The following is a 25,142-nucleotide window of genomic DNA, read 5'->3' on the forward strand; positions in this document are numbered from 1 at the left end:
TTAATTTTATCTAAAATATTAGCAGTCTGAGCACAAATAATTATGTTGCAGCATTTAGAGCTTCATTGATTTCAGTGACAAAGGAAGAGCAATGAGACAAACCTGCATTGTATTAATCTGTTCCAGCAGAAAATTACAGAACTTAACCATATTTCCAAAACCGTAACTAGATCATTAGATTGGTTGCAACAAAAAACAGCATAAGCCGGGGTAGCCAGCTCCAGGACCACAGTGGAGAACTCTTGGATTAAGAGTGGGTGCAAATGAAAGCACTGTCATTTCAGAATCATGGCCATCCATGGACACTTACACATCCAGTCTGTTGACTATGCACAGCCGATTCATAATTTGGCTGGTAACACGACACTCTTCTGCATCATAAATGCTGCCTAATTTGAAAGTAATCTCTTCTAGAACTGAAGTTAAAGATCTCTGATGTCAGTGTTGGTGTTCTAAGAGAGGGTTTAGGAAGGCATGATTTAAAATAAATACTATTTGTAGATACAACATCATAGTTTAGGACAAGGGTCATGTGCTTACTTACTCTGAGTAGTGATACTGTGGTTACCTGAAGCAAAATTCTAAAGGTAGAAAGTCTGGTCTGTGTTTTGAATGTAAAAATACTCACCTTGAGAGTTTAGTAGTCGGCCAACACACTCTGAGATGTGTGTGCGTGTGTGTGGTTTGTGTATGCGCATTGGGTTGTGTTTGTGTTGAAAACAGTAAAATATCAGAGAACCTAACAGGAAACATTGGTGAAGGCGACTTTATTGCTGAGGTTTCGCTATTCTTTGTAACCTTGTTCCTCAGAATTCAAGCAGTTCCTATAGTGATGTTTAAGTAATGTATTGCTACTTGCATAGCAAAATATAATGTATTTCATGAACAATGCATGAGCAACTTTTCTGTCAGCACATCATTTTCTCCATACAAGGGCCACTGTGAAATGGATACATTTTAAGTGACTCGACCAGAGTGTGACATTATTACCTTTGCAACAGTTGTTCAGATGCTATCCGACCTTTTGCTTTTGTCAGGTGAAACTTCAGGATTTCTGGTGTGCCCTTTCCCCAACCCTCTGAAAGTTGGGTAAAATAGGCCTACAATCCCCAAAGGCTCTTTGCATGTAGTCCCCTCCCCTCCTCAGCATTAGAGTCAGAATACAACTCCCATTTTGGCCAGATACTTTTCTAAATATGGTGTGGTAGCATTTAGATGTAATTGATAGCATTATAAGAGGTCTACATTAAATCTTAAAATAAAACCTTTCTTCACTAAATTGGGTATCCTATGTGAAGATGTCTCCCAATGTCTTCTTGGAGCCTGACTCACCAAGCATAAGCACAGAATGTTTTCATCGGGGTTAACTGGCCCTCAAAAATGACCAAAGGCAGGCGTCTTCACTTGCTTGAATTTTAACTGAAGGTACTGTCTCCTTCAAAATAGGGCACATTTCATCGCTGTTGTGCCTGTTGTTAACATTTGTGTCTTGTATTTTATCAAGGTATGTCCAGTCCTTGTCTTTATTGATTTAGGCCCAATTGTAAATGCAAACTGATCCACTGCAAAGTGCTTTGGATTTCTATTCTTTCTCCTCAGACTCACCGTACCATGAATTAGATAATTAGGAGGCACAAACAACTTGGGCAGCGTTTGGCCTTTTGCCTGCTTTGCAGAAGGCCAAAGTTTGAGATTCTTAAACACCATGACAGTAAAAGAGTTGCTGTGCTGGTTTGTATCATGCAAAGTTTGATTGTGCATTGAAGCCCAAACTATGAAATGTCCTGCAACTTTTTTTTATTTTAGCTCCACTACCTTGTGTTAGAATTGGTTGCTAAAAAGGTGCTTAACCTCACAAATAATATTTTTGCTGGTATTCAATCAACATTTATCCTCAAGAAACAATGAAAAGCAAGAATTGCTTTTTTACTAGGCCTATGTCCTTATTTTTTCTTCACAAACACAGGTTTTTGAGTTGAGCAATCACTAAACTTCCTCAGCAAGCTGAGTTTGAAGAAAATCTGTTGTGTATACACTTCTAATTATTATATTGTCTTAACATCTGAGTTTGATTCCTGCTTAAATTATTAAGATTATTTCCTCTGCATGTGCCACAAATCATTAACTGAAAATGATTTGAATTCTGTTGCTCTCCTGCGGGGTCTCTGCGTACCACATCCAACAATATAAACACAGGCTTACGGCTTCCATTTTAGACAACCAGCCATCGTAAATATTTACTTTGTTAGCTTAGCTGTGAAATAAAGGAACACTGTCTGTGTGCGCAGTGTTTTTACCCTCTCTCCTGATCAGATCCGAGTTGTGGTTTTCACTTTTGGCTTAATTTGTCAGGGATAAACATCCTGCGAGTGGACAGAATGTAGCCAAGCCTAAACATGGCACAAGTGTGGCATTAAGTGCGTGAACAATTGTGTGTAACTCCCGAGCAAGTAAGTGACAAGTCCGCTAGTCTGTTCTGCCGTAGAACATTTAGTGCCTATGCTGTTGCAAATTCACCGGTGGCTGCAATTTGAGGGTGAGCATTGTCATAAACTCTATATGTAAGCAAACAAAGTGCACAGCTATTTTTGAATATTTCTTTTTAAGCTCAGAGTCTACATTAGAACCACATTTTGTAAAGACAAGAGAAGTAATTCATGTTATGACTAATACTTGTGGATTACAATTCATCCAGTCCACTATACAGAGTGAATATCGAATATCCATCAGAATATTGTGTGAAGGGGTAGAGATTGAAGGTTTACTATAGCATTGATATTGTCATTTTAAGGTTGGCCTTGCTGCAGTGGGCTCTATGCAGCACCACCTCATACGTCCATTGGGTGATGCAGATGCGGTGCTTGTATACAGTATGCTGTTCTATTGTGTTTGGGTTCTGGATCATGTTCTTTATTTAGCTTGGCACTGTTGTTGACCTTCTGCCTTGTGAGCTGTGAATGCCCAACCTGCTTCACCTGGCATAACCTCCCCTGTGAAAGTGTTTCTAGTTGGGTGTCTGCAGGAATGCGAAGGTTGGTGACTTAAGTGTGTGATGTCAGGCTGTGCATTAAAAATGTAGGCTAACAACAGGAAAATGCTTAAAAAATGATTTATTAGTCCCATTACCATTGAAATCAATGCTATTGGCGGCCATCTTGAAAACATTGAAAACCATTTCAGATGGTTTTCTCAATGTCAAAACTGATTTTCAGGACCATTTCAGACGACAATAAATGATCAAATTTAATTGGGAAGTAGATCGTCAAACAGTGTGCATTTAGACGTGTCACAGCTATAACGCAATGGTGTCATATCCACAACGCTGGTATATCGTCATAAAGATCAAGACTAAAATATAAAACATTTAAAAATGGCTATTTTTATGTTTAGCCAAGCCTCCTACATTACATGGATATCAAACTTTCGGCATTAGACTGTGTATAGACTTCTTTCTGGCTTATTTTTCTGGCCCTTCCCCTCTGCCAAGTGGGTGCTATGATAATATGCATTCACATTTTTCATGGTGCAAGAAGAGTCATTTTTTGGAGGGACTTTGTTTGTCATTTTGTGTCCAAATGTCACATCCATAACGCTGGGATTGCCCTAATGTCCCCTCTGTAGATGGCATGCTTAGGCATTTGACAGTTGATCTGAAGTGAATTAAGAGACAAGTTTAATAGCGTATCTCCTGTGAATGCTGAGAACTTGGATAAGGAAAATAAACAGTGGTGGGAATTTAACATTTAACACCATTAACACTGGTTTACATCATGATGAATTCCTAAAGAATGTGGCAATTAAAATACTCTCAAGAAAGGGGAAAGTTTAAATCCATGGAACATTAAAGGGGAAGTATTTTATACTGTAATCATATCTTTGAATATTTTTGTACAGTACTCTGCTGCTTAGTATTTTGCCTTGCCGATGCAAATGCCAGAATGAGCAGATGAGGCTTGATAGTTCCTGATCACAACCTGAAGGCTATCGACACGGTGCTTTGAGCTGGAATTCACCCATTCTTTATTGCAGTGCAATTATGTTTCACAAAAACTTTTGTGCACATGGTGTGTCATCTGGACTTGATGTGAGGCTTCAGAAGTTCAGGTGTGAGTGACTCGTTTGTGAGTCATGGGGAAGCTTCTGAGCAGACAGCCCCCCGTGCACCATTGCCCTGATCTGCCCTTTAACTGAATCCCCAGGCCAACGTCAACTGTGCGGTGCTAGCGAGTCTGAGTCACGCCTGTGTGGTTAGTAAACTGCGGGAATGATTGCCAAGCTGATATACGTGTGACAAGTGCACAAACCAGCTGAGCAGGTTCCTGGTCTTAAAGCCGACTCAGAGCCTCTGCCCTGCAATCCTCTGCAGCAGGTTTGCACTGCCCAAACAGAACGGAGGCCTTGTGTGTGTGTGTGTGTGTGTGTGTGTGTGTGTGTGTGTGTGTGTGTGTGTGTGTGTGTGTGTGTGTGTGTGTGTGCGTGTGCGCGCGCGCACGCGCGTGTGTCTGTGTGTCTGTGTGTCTGTGTGTGTCTGTGTGTGTCTGTGTGTGTCTGTGTGTGTCTGTGTGTGTGTGTGTGTATTGTGTGTATAGGTGCTCATTCTCCACGTCTTTTTGATAAAAGTTGCTTGTGGTGTTCGAGGCAAGCATGATATGGAGAAACTTTGATATCTTGTAAAAGACCACATTATAACCAGAAATGCCACACAGTCTTGACTTGAACCGGCACTTGCCCTTAGCTGGTCGCTTTTCATAAAGCTGTAAAACAAGAAATGTTTGTTGAAAATTATTTTGCAGTTCTCTTGTGGTGGAAATGTACAACTTCTGTGGCCAGTAAATTGTGGTACTCTTACCCAAAAACATTTCTTATAATTATCTCAAAAATATAAGAATCCAACTTTTCCAAAGATTATTTTCCATGTGTAGGGGGCAAGAGACATTTTACTATGTTACCTAATACTGTTATTCAATATTTAAAACTAGCTATGATATTAAGGCTGAATTGAGGAGGCAATGCAGCCTCTAATATGACTGCAGATCAGATTTGCCAGAAATGTTTGACCGTTGACGCTGACAAATTTCTAACTTGGACCAGATACCTATTATTATTGTTTAATTAACTTATTTTATCTATTAATGCAAGTGCCATAAAATGGTGAATACCCCTTCAGAAGTTACAGGGATGTGTTCCACTTGAATTGTTTTGAACTCTGTCTAGACAAGCTGACAAGTAACATGCACTTACTTGTAGACCTGCTGAAGACTGTGGGATCTTAGATGTGAAAAGCTCTAGGTAAAACCGGGCAAAATATTACTAAACCTGGGGAATATGTTGATCCTATATGGATTTATAAAGATTTTAATGTTATATGGCTCTTATTTTTTAAGCAGATATTAAAATGCTTTCTGATTAATATTATTTAAACCAACAAGTTATTTAACTATTAGCTACATGTGAACTCACAAAATGTAGATGGATTTTGCTAAGCACATTTAAATAATAAGTGTGTTTTTTATAATTGAATTCATAATGAACTTTGAAGATAAGCTGACGTGAGTGAAGATACTGTTTTAGAATGAACCTTGCTTTAACACATCCATAACCACTTACCACCTTTATAATGACAATAAGCAGTGGTCATGCAGTGATAACACCCAAATTGATATTCAGTATTCTGGCCAGAATATCTGTAAATCTCGATGAAAATAACCGAAAGACAACAGAAATATCAAAATAATCATTCACATGTCTTGTTTGTTAATGGTATAATGGAAGTCTGTTTGGTGCTGTTTTTTTGCCAGTGTGCTCTCTTTGTGAATATTTAAACGGCTCATAAGGTTCCTGTGAGGCCTTTTTTCCACTGCCATTAACTGCACTGGATTCAGCCTGAGCAGCAAAGAACTCCAGCTCTGTTTATATTCCACTGTAAAAAATCAAACAGGCCTTCTCTTAACATCTGACCCCTGCAGAGCGGAGTTTCAGCTGCAAGCATGTTAATGATGTAGCCAGCAGGTCCCTGGAGCTTGCTGAACCGTATTATTTATTTATTTATTTATCGCTTTTCACACTTGCTTCAGGCTCTCCCTAACACAAAGATGGTGGTGGTGGGAGTTGTGAGGTTGGGTGGGTGTTGGGCGCAGGTGAAGACGTACATGCCTCAGAAGCTGCTGTTGCATCTGTTATTGGTGCAGCCATGCCACTCATCTGTTATTGGTGCAGCCCTGCCACTCATCTGTTATTGGTGCAGCCCTGCCACTCATCTGTTATTGGTGCAGCCCTGCCACTCATCATCTGTTATTGGTGCAGCCCTGCCACTCATCTGTTATTGGTGCAGCCCTGCCACTCGTCATCTGTTATTGGTGCAGCCCTGCCACTCATCTGTTATTGGTGCAGCCCTGCCACTCATCTGTTATTGGTGCAGCCCTGCCACTCATCTGTTATTGATGCAGCCCTGCCACTCATCTGTTATTGGTGCAGCCCTGCCACTCATCTGTTATTGGTGCAGCCCTGCCACTCATCTGTTATTGGTGCAACCCTGCCACTCATCTGTTATTGGTGCAGCCCTGCCACTCATCTGTTATTGGTGCAGCCCTGCCACTCATCTGTTATTGGTGCAGCCCTGCCACTCGTCATCTGTTATTGGTGCAGCCCTGCCACTCATCTGTTATTGGTGCAGCCCTGCCACTCATCTGTTATTGGTGCAGCCATGCCACTCATCTGTTATTGGTGCAGCCCTGCCACTCATCTGTTATTGGTGCAGCCCTGCCACTCATCTGTTATTGGTGCAGCCCTGCCACTCATCATCTGTTATTGGTGCAGCCATGCCACTCATCATCTGTTATTGGTGCAGCTCTGGGAGAGTGGAGCGGGAGTGTCCCGGTCAGGGTATGGGGGAGTGGAGCGGGAGTGACCCGGTCTGGGTGTGTGTGAGAGTGGAGCGGGGGTGTGTGGGAGAGTGGAGCGGGGGATGGCAGGGGGGCTAATTGGATGATTTGGGTCTGTGAGACACCAGCACACAACCCCTGTCTGTTGACACCAGTGCCTTTCTGTCTGCACTGAGTTCAGGGTGGAGAAGTAATGGGAGTTCCCTCACAGCTGTAATAACAGAGGGTGGCATGTGCCCCAGATCTGGCCTGGGCTCTCTCCCTGCGTGCCGCACAGTAAACCCAACACCGAGCACCGAACACCCGGCGGCCTGCTGCCCTGCAGCCATTGAGCGTCCCTGCGGCTGCTTTCTGAAGGGGCTCCTCTGATCACGCTGCTTGTGATGTGCTGGGCAGTCCAACCAGCTCAGGAAGAAACACGAGCCAATTAAAAACAAACTGCACACGGTCAAAACTCATGTAGTTAACAGCCCAGTAAAAGCAGCTGTTTAATGTCAATATTGTCGATGCAGTACTTTTGCCACTTTCAATTATGCTTTTTCTGCTGGTCCTCAGGCTACACGGACAATTGCTGAGTCATTCTTTCCGCCATCTTATCAGCTGCGCGGACACATCTTTCGATTGAGTGTCTGCCACTTTCAATGGAATAATTTGATCTGTTATCACTGGCTCACAGACATTGCGATAACCGTGCATTGCACAGCTTTCTTTTCAAAAGGAAACTAACAGGTGCTGTAAAATAAAAGGTGTGCTGTTACCTCTGCATTGAGCTGGTCATAGGAATTCACATATTAACAAGGAGCCACATTCTTGTGTTAAAGATACAAGTGACAATAAAGGCATAATGGCATGGTATTCCCCAGCACACACTCACACTTGCTTCTTTTTTAAACTAGATTATTAAGGCCAGCTGCTTATTCCAATGGAGCACATCCAAGGTGCCTGGAAGACCCTGAGTAATGGGTTTGGACTCAAGGACTCTGTGTTTGAGGACCCATGCATGTCACCTACTATCAACCAAGGTTTTGCCTACCAACGGCGCTCGTCGGACGACAGCAAGATCGCAGACTCTCCCAAGACGAGTAGCACCATCCGAGTCTACCTGCCGAACAAGCAGCGCACAGTGGTGAGGGAGCGGAGACCAAGCCTGCTGCGGCCTGCACTGACAACACTGACAACACTGACAACACTGACAGCACTGACAGCACTGAGACGCATGCGTTAATGCACTGAACACTGAGACGCATGCGTTAATGCACTGAACACTGAGACGCATGCGTTTATGCACTGAGAACACTGAGACGCATGCGTTTATGCACTGACAACACTGAGACGCATGCGTTTATGCACTGACAACACTGAGACACATGCGTTTATGCACTGACAACACTGAGACTCATGCGTTTATGCACTGACAACACTGAGACTCATGCGTTTATGCACTGACAACACTGAGACTCATGCGTTTATGCACTGACAACACTGAGACGCATGCGTTTATGCACTGACAACACTGAGACGCATGCGTTTATGCACTGACAACACTGAGACACATGCGTTTGTGCACTGAACACTGACGCATGTGTTTATGCTCCGACAACACTGAGACGCATGCGTTTATGCACTGACAACACTGAGACACATGCGTTTGTGCACTGACAACACTGAGACACATGCGTTTATGCACTGACAACACTGAGACACATGCGTTTGTGCACTGAACACTGACGCATGTGTTTATGCTCCGACAACACTGAGACGCATGCGTTTATGCACTGACAACACTGAGACGCATGCGTTTATGCACTGACAACACTGAGACGCATGCGTTTATGCACTGACAACACTGAGACGCATGCGTTTATGCACTGACAACACTGAGACACATGCGTTTATGCACTAACACTGAGACTCATGCGTTTATGCACTGACAACACTGAGACACATGCGTTTGTGCACTGAACACTGACGCATGTGTTTATGCTCCGACAACACTGAGACGCATGCGTTTATGCACTGACAACACTGAGACACATGCGTTTGTGCACTGACAACACTGAGACACATGCGTTTATGCACTGACAACACTGAGACGCATGCGTTCATGCACTGAACACTGTGACGCATGTGTTTATGCACTGACAACGCTGAGACGCATGCGTTTATGCACTGACAACACTGAGACGCATGCGTTTATGTACTGACAACACTGAGACGCATGCGTTTATGCTCCGACAACACTGAGACGCATGCGTTTATGCACTAACAACACTGAGACTCATGCGTTTATGCACTGACAACACTGAGACGCATGCTTTTGTGCACTGACAACACTGAGACACATGTGTTTGTGCACTGACAACACTGAGACGCATGCGTTTATGCACTGAACACTGACGCATGTGTTTATGCACTGACAACGCTGAGACGCATGCGTTTATGCTCCGACAAAGCTGAGACGCATGCGTTTATGCTCCGACAACACTGAGACGCATGCATTTATGCACTAACAACATTGAGACGCATGCGTTTATGCACTGACAACACTGAGACTCATGCATTTATTCACTGACAACACTGAGACTCATGCGTTTATGCACTGGCAACACTGAGACGCATGCGTATATGCACTGACAACACTGAGACGCATTCGTTTATGCTCCGACAACACTGAGACACATGCGTTTGTGCACTGACAACACTGAGACGCATGCGTATATGCACTGACAACACTGAGACTCATGCGTTTATGCACTGACAACACTGAGACTCATGCGTTTATGCTCTGACAACACTTTCACATGCATTTGTGTCACAAAATGTTAGATTTGTAGTAGTTTAATGAAATGATAACTCCACTCACACAGATTGCCTGGAGTAATCTTGGGATAGCATTCGATCTGCAGTGTACTGGGTACAAAGATTGTTCCCTCTGCACAACTATAACTTCATGGATAGCAGATAGCAGAAATAGTTTTAGGCTAGGTGCTAGTAGTTTAGGGGCTGGGGTGGGGGGGGTACTGGGGCAATGCTTGCTGACAAAAAACAAGTGCTAATCATATGGGAGGGAAAAGAGAGCGATGCTAACGAGAGATATACCTCTTTATTATTTACAAGCATAATATAGCTAGTTACCCAACATCTCTATATTTTGGAGCATGTTCTAAAATACATTTAATTTTTAATATATTTTATGACCGAAGACATTAAACGTCTATTTCTGTGTTTTGCCTTACTACCTCATAAAGCACTAGGGGAAGCTCTGGATAGCTTACACAATGCATGCTTTCTCTGAGATACATTCATGCATAAAATACTAGGTATCTGTCTGCTTCGTTGTTGACAGTTTGTGTACTTGCCGGTGTATTTGAAGTTGACTGACATAAGGAGCACTGGCCTTTCATTGCATGTCGTGACAAAACAAGAGTGAGTTCAGTGTAGATGAGTGTGGTGTTAAAACAGTTCAGTGTGTCCTGAGGAGGGACTGAGTGTGGTGCTCGTTGTTCGTTGCAGGTGAATGTGCGGCCAGGTATGACCCTGCATAACTGCCTCATCAAAGCCCTCAAGGTGAGGGGGCTCCAGCCAGAGTGCTGTGCTGTGTTCAGACTGCACCCGGGACAGAAGAAGTAAGCTTGCCCTCACACACAACCCCCTGCCCCCATCCCCCCCATTTTAAAATGAAAGGTTTATTTTCTGTTCTTTGAGATCTCTCACTCCCTCTGCTCGCCTTTTTTTTTTCCCCACAGTAAAAAATCCCGTATGGATTGGAGTACAGACTCTACCTCACTCATTGGGGAGGACCTGCTTGTAGAAGTTTTAGACCACGTACCATTGACTACGCACAATTTTGTAAGTGTTCCTTAAATAGTGTCTCCTTCATAATGAAATGTTTACTTCAGAAGTGCGTCATAGCAAAGTTCATAGTGCCTGATTCATATTGAAGTGTTCACTTCATTATACGGCCATAGTATATCCCCTGGAGGGAGTGGCCATAGTAAAACCTATAGTGTCTATGTGTAGGTAAGTTTGAACAAACTGAACCTCATATTGTCAAATTCAAAGTGTTCACTTTGTAGCAACGTTGATATTGTCTATTTCTCTTAATCACAATGCCCATAGAATCTTCTTTATAGCAAATTGTTCAATCATACTAGTGAAGCCAATAATGCCTCTTGTATAGTTCAGTTCACAGCAAAGCAAATAAAGTTTCCGTAATAGTGAAGTGCACCGCATTAGGACTGATCTCTTTTCAATTTACTTGCAGGTTCGGAAAACCTTTCTGAAGTTGGCTTTCTGTGATATATGTCAGAAGTTTTCTCTGAATGGTTTCCGTTGCCAACATGTGGCTACAAATTCCATGAGCATTGCAGCACCAAAGTCCCCACAATGTGTGTGGACTGGAGCAACATCAGACAGCTCTGTGAGTTTCCTGACCAGAGCCCAAGTGAAGTTTGGAAAACTCACAGTGCTAAGCGCATAATCCTGCAGATGATGACACGTATTCTTTTTGTTCGTTTTTTTTCATAACTTACTTTTCAAGTAGGCATTCTCTTTGATGTTACAGAGTGAGCAATGTCAATGGAGTCATTTCAACAACTGTAAAAAAAAAAAAAATATTCAAATTGCCCCAATTTTAAATAGCTTATTCATTACCTTTTACATTTTCCCTAAACTGTATGGATTTGATGACATGACAATGGCCTGTCTATTTCAACTCTAGTGAACAGTCAACACTTAGTTTGACTGTTCATTGCTAACACTGTCATTTAGTTAGCATTTTGCATACCCATCTTTGACCATATTTGTGTTCGGTACTTTGTCAATGGTTATCAGTGAGAATAAGGCCAAAGTACAAAGGGCCTCTACTTCATTCTGTACATTGTGCACTATGTGGGATTTGCCCATCTCTATAAGTATTGAAATTAATTTAATTGGCCATGCATTTTCTTTGTATAAATCTCCTTTTATATACAATGAATTGTTCAACATATTGAGTGGAGGTGTGTAGAACTCTTGAATATTGTAAACAAGAATGTACTATTATTATTGACATAATAATAATACTACTAATAATTATAATGATAATATAAATGAATACATAGTTGTTTTTATTATTCTCATTTGTATATTTTACAGACATGTATTGTATGTTTTTTTTTTGTGAATAACAGCCATATGGTAAGCTGGGTTTTTAATGGAGCGTGTGCTAGAGAGGATGTGTCTTAAGCTCTGTGTTTGGTCCCCAGGCTGTTACCCAGTCTGGTGAAAGCGGGGGGTCCATCTCTCCCTCCGCTGACCTCTCGGCGAATGCGTGACTCCCTGTCCGGTTCCCTGTCAGGTGAGCCGCACCCCCTCCGTTTGTGCTGAAGTGCAGTCTGTAAGTGGGCCTGCGCTACTTCTGCATGGGCAGAGCCCTCTAGAGCGGGCCGGGAGGCACGAGCCTCTCGTGCTGAGAGAGAGATTGCTCGTTGTGGGGAGAAGCGCAAAATGGACGACGGAATGTTTTCTGCAGATGGCGCCTCTCACACTCTTGGTAAAAGGCTATGTTCCCGCATGACTGTGGGATTTTCACGAGGACTAATGTAGGCTTTCGGTGGCAGGGCAGGGCATTCAGGCCTGGAGATGTGGGGCTGACGCTAGCTCTGCTGAGTGGCAGCAGGCACGTGAGATCTGAGGGAAGCCTGGGAGGAGGCCCAATGCTAATCTGAGGATGAAAGCAGCTGGGATAACTATGGGAGTGGGAATGTGCAGCACGTGCGAGCCAGGCCCAGTGGGAACTGCAAGCTCAGGCCCCTTGTTGTGTAATTACGGGGTGTGGACCTAGGCAAGCTTTCAGCACACTCCGTTCCTGCTACCAAAACATGGGGAGAGAGAGAGAGAGAGAGAGAGAGAGAGAGAGAGAGAGAGAGAGAGAGAGAGAGAGAGAGAGAGAGAGAGAGAGAGAGAGAGAGAGAGAGAGAGAGAGAGAGAGAGAGAGAGAGAGAGAGAGAGAGAGAGAGAGAGAGAGAGAGATGAGAGAGAGAGAGAGAGAGAGAGAGAGAGAGAGCTGCTCAAGTTAGCTGGAGCTGGAGTTAGCCAGGCCTGAAAGGTTTCTACCAGTTGCTGAGCTGGCCCCTGTGGCCTTATCTGATGAGCTTGCTTCTTGCAGTGGAAGAAGAGGAAGTGATGCAGTGTGCAGGCACCCAGTAGTCATGGTGCAGTTCCTCTGCACTTAGAAGCTGCCTTGCTTTTTGGGGCTGCGAGATCCTACAACTCAAACGCTTCTGTGGTTATTATATTATTGGAAGCGCTGCTTTCTCATAGGGAAATGGCAGACTCGCAGTTTGATATAAACGGCGTCGAATGAAAGCGTTCAGACAGAATGCTGAGTGCTTCCCCTTTTGGAGTTGTGGTAGAGCAGGTCACCAGATGGTCACGGCAGTGGCGTGGTCTGTCACAAGTGCCTCTTAGAATCCGCTGGCTGAAGAGAGGAGTGGTGTTTCTGAAGGGTGTGTCCGGCAACCAAAAACGGCGCATGCCAAACCGAAAAAGAGAAGGCGGTTTACTGCGTACTGCTGAGGGCCACCATCAGAGAGACTTCAGCCAGCGAGTGTAAGATGGCCTCATCAGACGCAGCCTCTGTTAATTATAACAAAGGGGGCTTTTCTCTTTCTCTCAGCTTTCAGGCTCACTTCAGCAGTGTGATGCACTACAAATGTTCAGATGTCTGGCGTGAAGGTGTTTGGGAGTCCCTTTTTTTGGCACAATACCCAAACTAATTTGGCTAATATGTGTTCCAAATTCTCCTACGTGACGGTTTTTTTTTTACGTAGCCTCTACCTCCTCATATTTTTTGTTTTTGTTTTTGTTTACTTTCCAGCTCCCAACACAGACATTCTACCCCACATGCCTTCAATTACACGGCTGCCCTACCCGCCCACAGGGGGCGCACTCTCTCACAGGCAGCGGTCAACGTCCACAGCCAATGTCCACATGGTCAGCACCACCATGCCTGTTGACTACAGCATCATAGAGGTAATGTGCACCATACGGCCTGTCCTCTGGTGTGTTCCTGAGCACCGTCCCTCAGCCTCAGCATGAGAGCACAATCTGGGGGTCGGCTTTTCGTTTCTGTTCTTCCTGCCTTTCTTTATCTCATTTGATCTTCAACATTAAAAGTCATTAATATGATTTAGATTCGGTTATGCTTTATGTCACACCCCCCATCTTCTGTACCCAAATCCTAAATTTCCTCTGTACTTGTGTTTTTTTTTTTTTTTTGGGGGGTTCTCAGAGCTACCTGGGTACAAAGACATGTTAAATCAAAATAATTACTGAGAAAATATGAAATTGTTGTGAAATATCTGAAATATAATAGTTTAAAATTCTGTTCTCCGTATGGAGCACCCAGGTAGTGCCCCGTTTTCCTTTTTTCCCCTCTCCTTCACTCTGTCCCCTTTCCTCCTCTCTTCACTGTCCTGCTGTGTCATGGCGTCTTGGGGGAGTAGCTAGATTGCCTGAATGCTTCTCCTAGCTCCTGGTGCCGTCGGTTTGGCCTGAAGAGAAGAGTAGGTATTGTTCGCTTCTCCAGTGCTTTAGTAGAAGCCACCCCAGGTCGTCCTGAAAAGGTTAGGAGGAGGCACCTCCGGGCCCTACCCTGCTCTGTACAAGGACAATTAGTCACTTCTCAAACTATCCCTGTTTAGCTGACACGTAGGTTTATCGGCACATTATCCAGTGTTTGAAGGGCTTCGTAGCTCTTTGAGATTCTTAGATCCAATCTAACCCCAGTACATTTTGCTATTCACATTGAATAATGGCATTTAGCTAATATGGGACACATTGATGTATGTCATTCACAATTAGAGGCAAAATGAATTGTGGCTAGAGTTTTGGCTTTGCCTTGTAAAATGTCATCAAATTTATTTAAACTAAAGTAATTTTGTTCTTTGACTGATTTAACTTATGAGTACAAATAAGTGTTTTGTGAATGTGGGTTCAGTATAATTTTATCACCTGACTGTTTCTTTCTTTCTCCATTGCCAGGATGCCCTAAGATATCATGATTCAGGTAAGAAATTGTGTAAGAATTATATAATTTCAATAGTGCCTCCTATAAAATCTATACATTTGTTTAGTAAATTCTGCCAAAGTAAATTTAAAGAGTTTCCATAAAGGAAATCGTTTTAATTCTATAAAAATAGGCAATAATAATTGGAAATATAATAATTTATTTATTTATTTTGATTCTGCTCTTAATTATTTAATTGGCTCAATCGTATCTTGATCTGACATTTGTATTAGCAGCAGCTACTGCCAAGTATATCATAAGGAGTACTGTGTTGAATGACAGGTGAACAAGTGTAGTTTATGCATCAGAAAACTAAAATTAAGGTAATTGGCTGGAACAGAGACTAGCATGTGGCCTGACCCCTACAATATCTGGACAAAATGAACACAGCCGGGTATTTTATTCCCATATAAAACCATCCTCCATTTGCTTTTTCTCTCACCCACCCAACCTCAGGGAGCCCCCCCAATCAGAGCCCCACAGGCTGGTCTCAGTCCAAAACCCCGGCGCCCACACACAGAGAGAGGGCCCCATCTTCCAACACTCAGGAGAAGAACAGAATTGTAAGTATTGCCATTAAGGTGGCTGCCATGTAGACGCTCACTACGAGCAGGTGCCGCTGCAGAATAATCAGGCTGCGTGGTGCACTGGGTGTTTTTACCTGGGAGACTACAGGCAGAGCTGCTCCATGGAGAACTGTGACTCATGTCGAATGTTGTCTTGCAGCGGCCCAGGGACAAGAGGGACTCCAGCTACTACTGGGAGATCGAAGCCAGCGAGGTGATGCTGCTCTCGCGCATTGGCTCCGGCTCCTTCGGGACTGTGTACAAAGGGAAATGGCATGGTAAGCCTTGCAGTGCTGCAGTGGGAATATCCCACGCCCATGACGCCACCGAGGGAGGACTCCTGCGTGTGTTTCAGACATAACCTGTGTAACTTGCAGTATCCTCATTTCAGCACGGTTTCCAAACTTTATCTGTCTCATGGCCACGGATTCACGTTGAAATCGTCATGTCATTATACCATGGTACCTAATACAAAATGAGCCTACTTGGCACAATATATGTATATATTTATCATTTCAACGATGACCATATTACCAAGGATTTGTGAAATATGGGAACAAAATGATAATTGTAAGGAAAGTGTTTTCTCCATTTTGTGAGGACCATCCCCCCCTGCAGGAGAGATAAACATGGTGACTTGCTCTTTCAGGTGATGTAGCAGTGAAGATCTTAAAGGTCACTGATCCCACGCCGGAACAGTTCCAGGCCTTTCGCAACGAGGTGGCCGTCCTTAGGTGAGACCCGGGGTGAAGGCGAGGGCCAGATTCACTCTAAAATGGATGGCTTGATGAGTACATTTCTGATCCAGGTTTTCAAAAAACCAACAGGACAAACACAGCTGTGCAATACAACAAGGGGTAAAAAATGAACAATACATTGTTTTGATTATGCAGCACCCAGTGCTCAACGTTCCTCCATCTGACTTTTATTAGACTGTCACAGTACACTGTCATGGGCTGTTTTATGAGCCACAAACAGGACAGCGGAATGTCCATTATCCCATCCTCTGTAATGAATATGCTCAGTACTTCACCAAGGGCCTGTCTATGGGCAATGGGCTCACTCACTCATGTCACTATATCCACTGTATCTCCCTGTTCTGCTTATACACTGTCCTACATAGTATTCACAAGTCATTTTAAAGGATAGTATGTAATGGATGCAGGTTTTTTCCCCGCAGAGTGCTGTTTTGGATCTGCTCTCCCATTTGGGTTATAACTCGTCTCTTGTTTCCTGGTGGCAGGAAAACCCGGCACGTCAACATCCTGTTGTTCATGGGCTACATGACGAAGGGCAACCTGGCCATTGTCACTCAGTGGTGTGAGGGCAGCAGCCTTTACAAGCACCTTCACGTCCAGGAGACCAACCTGCAGATGTTCCAGCTCATCGACATCGCCAGGCAGACGGCTCAGGGCATGGAGTGAGTCAGCAAAGCTGGGGCCGCCCAGACACTACATCACACTCAGCTCCACTGTGGCTGTCAATCACTGGTTACTATGGAGATTTGATTGATGCCAAAAAGGAGCTCCATTGATCACGCAGTTCCAGGCATGCATTAACGGCCGATGTTGACTTCAGGAGCCTAAGTGCTCGGGGTGAACTCCCAGCTGGGAGGGCCAGTGCTGAGCTGCAGTGAATAATGAGATTAGCATCCAGATCCACTCTCCTGGCCGCATGCACTTTTACAGGGGTTTCATTTCCACATCCCTGTCACCCAAAACCTCAAATGAAAATGTGGCTTCTAAGACACAACTGTCCCAGGCAAACACTTAAATCTACCAAGCTGCGTGTTCAGTTGTGTATTTGGGAAGCTGAATACTAAAATATGCAGAATTCTCTGGAAATGGAAGTTTCCAGGCCAGCTCAGGTTTATAAGTCTGTTCCTTCTGATGGTTGAATTGATTTTACACAGCTAAGTTGAACATTGTTTATATGACTGTACTTCCATATTCTGGCTGACAAGTTTGTCCTTTTTATTCTACATTCATTCTAGCAAAGGTTGCATAGGTAAAACTAGATAAGAAGCTAGCAAGTCTCAAGACAGGATTCACATCACTCAATGGGGCACACCTGTTCAATGAGACTCCACCCCAAGTGCACGTCCGTCATATCTCCATTAATGTCACCAAACCAGGATGTGCATATGGGGAAAAAGTGCCTTACTTGCATGTGCATTTGAGTTTGTATCTCAAGTAAGGATCAGGAACTTGAAATTGGTCTGACCACCCTAAAAGATAATGTAAAATCTGCAAGCTTAGGTATTGTATCAAAGTTTTTGCCAAAGAAGTCTTATGATTACGAAATAACAAATGTGCGAACCTTCTGCAGGCTTCCCCTTCACCTCGTTTGTAGGCCTCTAAAGCAAAGACCGATAGCAGAGTGAACTGAAAGGGTGCTGAGCAGTGCTGCAGTCTCTTCGACTGGCAGTGCGCACTGCAGCTGGTTTATCTGGATCTGTCACCTGGAAAGCCCCTATAGTTTAGATTTTCTAGCAGATTGAAAAGAATAACCGGTACTGTGAAATGCCACAGACATAGCAACCGTTTCTATGCCATGCAGCGGTGTCACTCGTCAGCTCTGCCAGCGGTGACTGCTGCTGCCGCCATCCTCAGGCGCTCCGTCAGTATGTGCACGGCAGGGAGACAGGATTTTCTCCACATGTAGATTAGTGCCATATTGGTTCCTTTCCCTTATGTTCTCTCTTATGTACAATGGTGTATTTCATTTTGCCTTTAGTGTCTGGGACTGTGGGACACACGAAGCTTTGGATTAGCTGACCTTTGCATGGCAGTCCTTTTATTAACTCTGACCAGACGCTCGTTCAAGACGGCAGGCGTTTGCAGCCAATTAACATTCCATTTAGTTCACCACCAATGCCCTTTTAATACAAATGGATGCGACTTAGATCTAACAATGCCAGCTGATTTGTTTCTTACCTGTTTTATTTTATTTTTATTATAAGGTAAGAACAAATATTACATGGATTAAAGTGTATTATAACAGCTTACAGCTGTAATGGCTAACATTCATGGCGAATGTTCTTGAACACACGTCAGGTCTTTGCTGATTAACATACAGTTTGTAATGAAGTGAATGGGCCCTTTTACTTTCTGCCATTATGGGGTAGCAGTGTATTTTGAGTACCACTCCATTTTCAGTGAATCTATTGGATCAGGGGTTTGCAGTAATACCCTTACACTCCACTTACAGAAATGATCCTTAAACCATAGAATAGCATCAGAACAGGGGCTTGCCAAATATCACTGTCTTAATGCAAGTTATTGTATATGTAATAATAATTAGTCACTCTCTTTGCACTGAGCTATATAATTTTAGCAAAATTCTTGTTTTTTTAATCAAATTGACATAATTTTTAGCCCAGTAAGTTTAGAAAATAGGAGTTTTTAATTTAGCAAAACAGGCATGAATAAGGCCTATACAAGACTATACATTCACAGCATTTGCCAGGTTGCATTGAACATAATGAAAGATGTATGATTTTATTTTTCTTCTTTCCCTTTAAGTTACTTGCATGCAAAGAACATCATCCACCGGGACATGAAATCAAACAGTATCCTTTTTTGACAGTGTAATCTGTAAATGTAACGATGTAGGCAGATGTGTTCAATACAGCGCTGTGTGTAATGTAACTTGTGCCACACACACAGTATTCAGCTGCTGTGTTAACTGACACTTCTGCTTCCTTAGACTAATACACTGTCCGTACAAAACATCCCAGAGTGACGCAATGTACTTCACTTAGACCATTCATGTACAGGAAATAGTCATTTAAAGTGACTGCACTGTTATCTTGTCGGTCCTTGCGAACTCCGAGGCTCTATTTCCCTTTGACGTGAGTGCAGACATCTTCCTGCATGAAGGTCTGACGGTAAAGATAGGGGACTTTGGCCTGGCCACAGTGAAAGCACGTTGGAGTGGCTCACATCAAGTGGAGCAGCCCTCTGGATCCATACTCTGGATGGTGAGTAGGGGGGCGACGTAGGAAGACTATTACTGTAGCTGCCCTTTAATGTTATCTCTATCACCTTCAGCTTTTACAGAATATCTGCGAGAGCCATTGTTTTGAACTGCCAATGCCAGAAATAATTGGGGCGGGGGGTTTGTGTGATGTTTAGAATTTTTCACATTAACCATTATCTCTGGAATGTTCTCCTGAGATGTGGACATCTGATCTTTTAAAATACATGCCCGGGTATTTTTGGCAGCTCTATTTCGGCTCAGTGTTGCTGAGAGTTTGGTCGTGATGTAAGAATAGCTGAAACAAATGTTTATGCTTTAGGATAGAGGTGCAAGCCTGTTTCATCTGGTCTAAATTAGATTTTTGCTCTTAAAATAAAGTATTTTTTTGCTCTGCATCATATGAACCTGGCAAGCATCTTCTTACCACATGCCAATTATAGTGTTTATTAATGTGTTATCTGTCATCTGGCCTAAGCAGAAATTGCAACAGAAGCCATATGACTTTAGATAAACCAAAAATACAGAAAGAATCTAGACTATCTACATATGCTGCATATACTATTTCAGGTGCATAAAGTCAAGCTGAGATATCTTAAAACCAGCACGACCTAGAGCTTAGACTGGCATTATGAAACACATTTGTTTTCACTGGACAATGTTTGCACAAGAACAAAATCTAATTGTGGAAAGCTCTCATCGGTATGGCCAAAATATGCACTCTAATGGGGGAATGGAGCAAGAAATAATGTGCTTTGAGAAGGCTTGTTTCGCTCTCTTTATTTTCTGCCCGTGCATTTTGTGGAGTTTGTAAAACCAGTTTTTCCTTTCAGGAGAGAACCTGAGGGTTGGTTTTTTATCTCTGATCTCAAAAAGCTCTCAAAAACTGTCCCAGTGATTGTCTTGCTGCAGCTTGTTACCTCTGAAAGGTGACTGCTTTTATCAAAAATCAAAGCAAGAAAGTAATACCACTGTTAATGCTCCCTCCCTGGTGATATATTTCACTCCTTTTACAGAGTGGAACAAATTCTTTCTCAATAACCCAGGGAAAACCCTCCAGCCTCAAGAACATGGAATTTATATTACTACAAATATATTTCATGAATTTTTGAACTCTTATTCAGTTTCTAAAATTGGGAAGATGTAAAGCTTGTGTAAAGGTAGGTAGAGGTAGGGCAGCTGTCACTGAACAATGTAGCCAATTGAACGAGAACAGTGTAGTGCACCGTATGAAAATAAATTGTTTTAATTGTTAATACTTGGATAGTGAGGTTGTGAGTAGACCGTTCAGACCCTTGAGCAGATCGTAAGGCCTGGAGATGACCTTATGGCAAATCTCACACTTTTATCCTCTGTTGCAATGGTTTCATAAGGTCACCAGACTAAGATCATCAAGTATATGATTTGCAATCTAAGCAGTGTTGTGCATGTTTTTATTAAATTGAGTGTCTCACAGTAGTATAACACATGAACCTCCATTAAAGGCAGTCAAACCATCACAGAAAATTCGAAATGACGTTTTAGTCATTTTTAGAAAATGCTTTTTAGTTGACGAGCAGGTAGGAGTGGTCTTTAATCCTGAGGTTGGATGAGATCCCAGGATTTTAGGCCTTGGTTCACAGAAGTTGAAAAGGGGTGGGGTTTATATTGGATGATTGAGCGGCATGTCCCTGAGAGACCTGTGCGTCTTCCCTTCAGGCCCCTGAAGTCATCCGCATGCAGGACAACAACCCGTACAGCTTTCAGTCCGACGTGTACTCCTACGGCATCGTCCTCTACGAGCTCATGACCGGGGAGCTTCCTTACTCAATGATCGCCAACCGTGACCAGGTGAGAACTGCTAAAACAACCACAGCTTTCATTCTGCTCTGAAAACCGCTTCAAGGGCTTCCTGAGATGCTAATGCGTGGAATGATTCTTTTTTTATTCTAATACACTCTTACCTCCATGTATTGTGAGAGTGAAGAACATTTTTATTATTGTACATATATACTGTATGTACTTCTCTGAAAAGATAGTGTTTCTGTATAAGGTCTGTTTTGATAAGGACCTGGATGTGTGTTCAAAGAGGCAAAAGGCAAGAGGCACAGAACATCAAGGTTCAAACCACACCAGTCACAGAGGGCCAGAGTATCTGCATGTATTTGTGGTTTCCTTTGTCAGCAGCCAGTTAAGGCCTTGAGAAAAAGGTTTGTGGACTCTTTCGCCAATCACTGACTTAAATTAAATGAGTCACTTAAATGCACCAAAAACCAGCAAATCTGCAATACATTATGCACAAGCCTTATGTTTGGTGAATTAGTTTTTGAAATGCAGTTCCTGCTGAACCAGAGGCTGTTGCAGGATGATGAAATGACTTTTCTGGAGTAAAGCAGAATTGAAGAAGTGGAAGTGCGTTTTGTGTCTCCTGTCAGAGGGGAACGGAGTGTAGTCCCTCAGTATCCTCTGCCCTGATCTAATCAACTGTGAGTGGCTTTGGATGAAAGCGTCAGCCAAATAACATGTAATGTAGGAATCTCCTGTGGATTGTGGGTGAGCGAGTGGCTCGGACCAGAGAGCTCTGTCTGTCCCCGTCCTGTCTCCCTGGAGCCACAGCCACACTACACTTAGGCCTGGGAGGCCGAGCCCCTGTTTGTCTCCCGTGACCACAGGATGAGGCTGGCCGGCCCAGGGCCCTCTGGCATCCATGCAGTCTCTCTGCACATTCTTTCAGTAAAGCCCTGGCTCCCAGCCTGCACCTTTTCTGCTGTCGGCCTCAGTGCCAGTGTAGCGCCTGCTCCCTTTCTCTCGCTCGCTCGCTCTTTCCCTCTCTTGCTCGCTCGCTCTTTCCCTCTCTCGCTTGCTCACTTTCACTGGCTCCCTTTCTTTCACTCGCTCTCGCTTTCCCTCACTCTCTCACTCTCCAGGAAAGGGCCTCTTTGTCTGGAGGCTTCACCTCCTGCCCCCAGCCCTGGGCCTGCAGAGGAGGTGCACGGCGCTCCTGATCCGCTGCGTTCTGTGCTGCTGTGTTCTGTGCCGCTGCGTTCTGTGCTGCGCCCCCTCATAGGCCCTGACCCATGCCCTCTGTCTCCCCCTCAGATCATCTTCATGGTGGGCCGGGGGTATCTGTCTCCAGACCTGAGCAAGCTGTACAAGAGCTGCCCCAAAGCCATGAAGAGGCTGGTCGCTGACTGCATCAAGAAGTCCAAAGATGATAGGCCCCTGTTCCCTCAGGTACATCAACTGCATCGCCGCTAAACAAACATTCATCCTCCGTGAACTGTAACCGTATTACATAATGCTTGATTTATATGCATTTTATGAAAAGTACAGAGCACCACCACCATACAGCATGTAAGTATATAGTAATAATTTTAAGTATGCAGTCCTTACATTCACTCAATTATCTTACAAACTTAGTTTTGTGCTTTTATTCTCGGCAGTGTGAAGGCCATGAGTATCGAGTGTATAGCATACATACTAAAGTCATCATTAGCACATGTTGGCATGCGTAAAGCGTTATGTCTGGTATAGTATGCACACATGTTGAAATGTATACATACACAAGGATAGTACCAATCAGTTACTGCTGTAGCTCTCACATATGAGGCAGCGGCATGAACAGGAGGCAGTAGTGAGGTACTTCGCTCCTCAGGCTCGGCTGGCGGTTGTGACTCTGACGCGTGTCCTCTCTGGGTCGGGTCCTAGATCCTGTCGTCCATCGAGCTCCTGCAGCACTCGCTCCCCAAAATCAACCGCAGCGCCTCCGAGCCCTCCCTGCACCGGGCCTCGCAGACCGAGGACATCAACTCCTGCACTTTGACCTCCATGAAGCTGCCTGTATTCTAGCAACAGCCCGACATCCCCTGCCTCCCTTATCGAGCCAAGCCAAATTTCCCTGAGAGGGGGGGAAAAAAACTATGCTTGACAAACAAAAAGAACAGTGCAATTCAGAGAGGGCGCGTTCGTATGTAACCAAACCCACGGCCAGCAGAGCTGCACCAATGAGGAGGAACCTGGAGGCAAGGGTGGCTACGTTTTAGCGCTTCGACCTCCCTGGCGTCCTGCGTACTAATCTAGAGGGAATGAAAGTACATAATCTACACCCTGTGTGCCAGTGCTACCAGAATTTTCAGTTGCACAGTGAAGATATATATTTTTTTTGCTTTGTCAAGGAATGGACTGTAAATCATTTCAAGACCTGCAACTTCCTCCTCCTGGTGTTTTTAGAAAAGGCCGTTCTCTGCAACGCCGTTCGTTTCAGTGACACGTCCATAATGTGCGTTTCAATGTCACCACTTATTTTCATCTTTGCCATATGTTAATTGGAGTTGTATTGATTTTAAAAACCATTATTATATGCAAGCCATTACTGAGTAGATGAAACTGGAATAGTTTCAGAAAGGTAGCTGGTTTCATATTTCAGAGGCACAGAAATAGACATTTGCATTAAAGTAAGCGTTGCGTCCGGAGTACACGGCTAGGAGAGAGTGGCTTCAGCTCTCCTTTCCCCATCCAGAATATTGGTCCATGGTTTGCTTTTTAGGGTTGTTGTAAAATTATTCAGCTGTCTTTCTCGGGCTGTACTATCACAAATGTGTGTGCACAGCTCTCTTTAGTCTTTCGATGATTTGGGATTTTCATTTGTTTTGGTCTTTTACTGCTTGTTACATAGGATAAACACATTGTACACCTGATGAAGATTTTGTTTATCCGTTGCATTTTAATAAATTTAAGTTAAATGCATTGTTTGAGTACCCTTGATGTGGCTGCTGCTACTGTACCGGGTGACCCTCCAGTTGTGTTCAAATAAATAGCAGTGCGTTAAAAAAAAGTGAATAAAGTGAAAATATCTTTTAATAGCTTTTAGTTCAATATTTCAAATGTAGTGGAAACATTACACATTCAATTCCAAATCAAAGCATTAGCAAATTGTCAAGTCTGCGTTATTCTTTTACAGGAAGCAAAGAAAAGGAATGTTAATCTGTTCCAAAAAATGGTAGTCGACATTTCTCTTCAAACTGTATATAACTGAAGAAATTTTTCAAGATTTAACTTCACTTTAAATTACTGAACTAATATTTAGTTGCATAACCATTGTTTTTGGTTTTTGGATGCTGCGCATCTACGTTGCATCGAGTCAACCAACTTCTGGCACCTAGAAACAGGTATTTCAGCCCAGGATGAACGAACGACATTCCTCAGTTGCTGGGTTTTGCTTCAGAAACTGGATTTTTAATGTCACCCCTCAAGTTTTCAATGGGGTTGAGGTCGGGGGATTGAGCTGGCCACTCCATTACCTCACTCCTTTTTGTCTGGAACCAAGATGATGCTTGCTTGCTTGTGTGTTTGGGGTCGTTGTCTTGAAACACCCTTTTCAGGGGCATTTCCTCTTCGGCATACGGCAACATAATCTCTTCAAGTATTTTGATGTATTCAAACTGATCCATGATCCCTGGTAGACAAACCCAACATCGTAGGATGAAAAACATGCCCATACCATGATTTTTGCACCACCATGCTTCACTGTCTTCAGTGTACTATAGCTTGAATTCAGTACCCGGGGGTTGTCTGATGTACTGTCGATTGCCATTTAGTTAAATGCCATTTTAAAGCATATGAGATCATTTTAGCTGAGCATCCTATAATTTGCTGCACTTCTTTATACATTTTCCCCTCTCCAATCAA

At 43.5% G+C, this 25,142-nt stretch overlaps 1 protein-coding gene across 1 annotated transcript; it reads left to right on the forward strand.

Annotated features, from left to right (window-relative positions):
• The first annotated feature begins 7,800 nt into the window (after nt 1-7,800).
• Nucleotides 7,801-24,200, forward strand: raf1b (Raf-1 proto-oncogene, serine/threonine kinase b). The gene is given in 19 exon segments (XM_061219115.1): nt 7,801-8,007; nt 10,395-10,507; nt 10,628-10,730; nt 11,146-11,215; nt 11,218-11,325; nt 12,151-12,201; nt 12,204-12,219; nt 13,741-13,780; nt 13,782-13,895; nt 14,907-14,931; nt 15,388-15,494; nt 15,658-15,775; nt 16,147-16,231; nt 16,741-16,917; nt 19,022-19,068; nt 19,361-19,479; nt 21,174-21,305; nt 22,554-22,688; nt 23,163-24,200. Coding segments are annotated over 19 exon segments (1,905 nt in total). The 5' UTR covers nt 7,801-7,803; the 3' UTR covers nt 23,304-24,200.
• The last annotated feature ends 942 nt before the right edge of the window (nt 24,201-25,142 follow it).

The sequence above is a fragment of the Conger conger genome, chromosome 14 (assembly GCF_963514075.1).
Source record: "Conger conger chromosome 14, fConCon1.1, whole genome shotgun sequence".
In the NCBI taxonomy this organism is placed as follows: domain Eukaryota; kingdom Metazoa; phylum Chordata; class Actinopteri; order Anguilliformes; family Congridae; genus Conger; species Conger conger.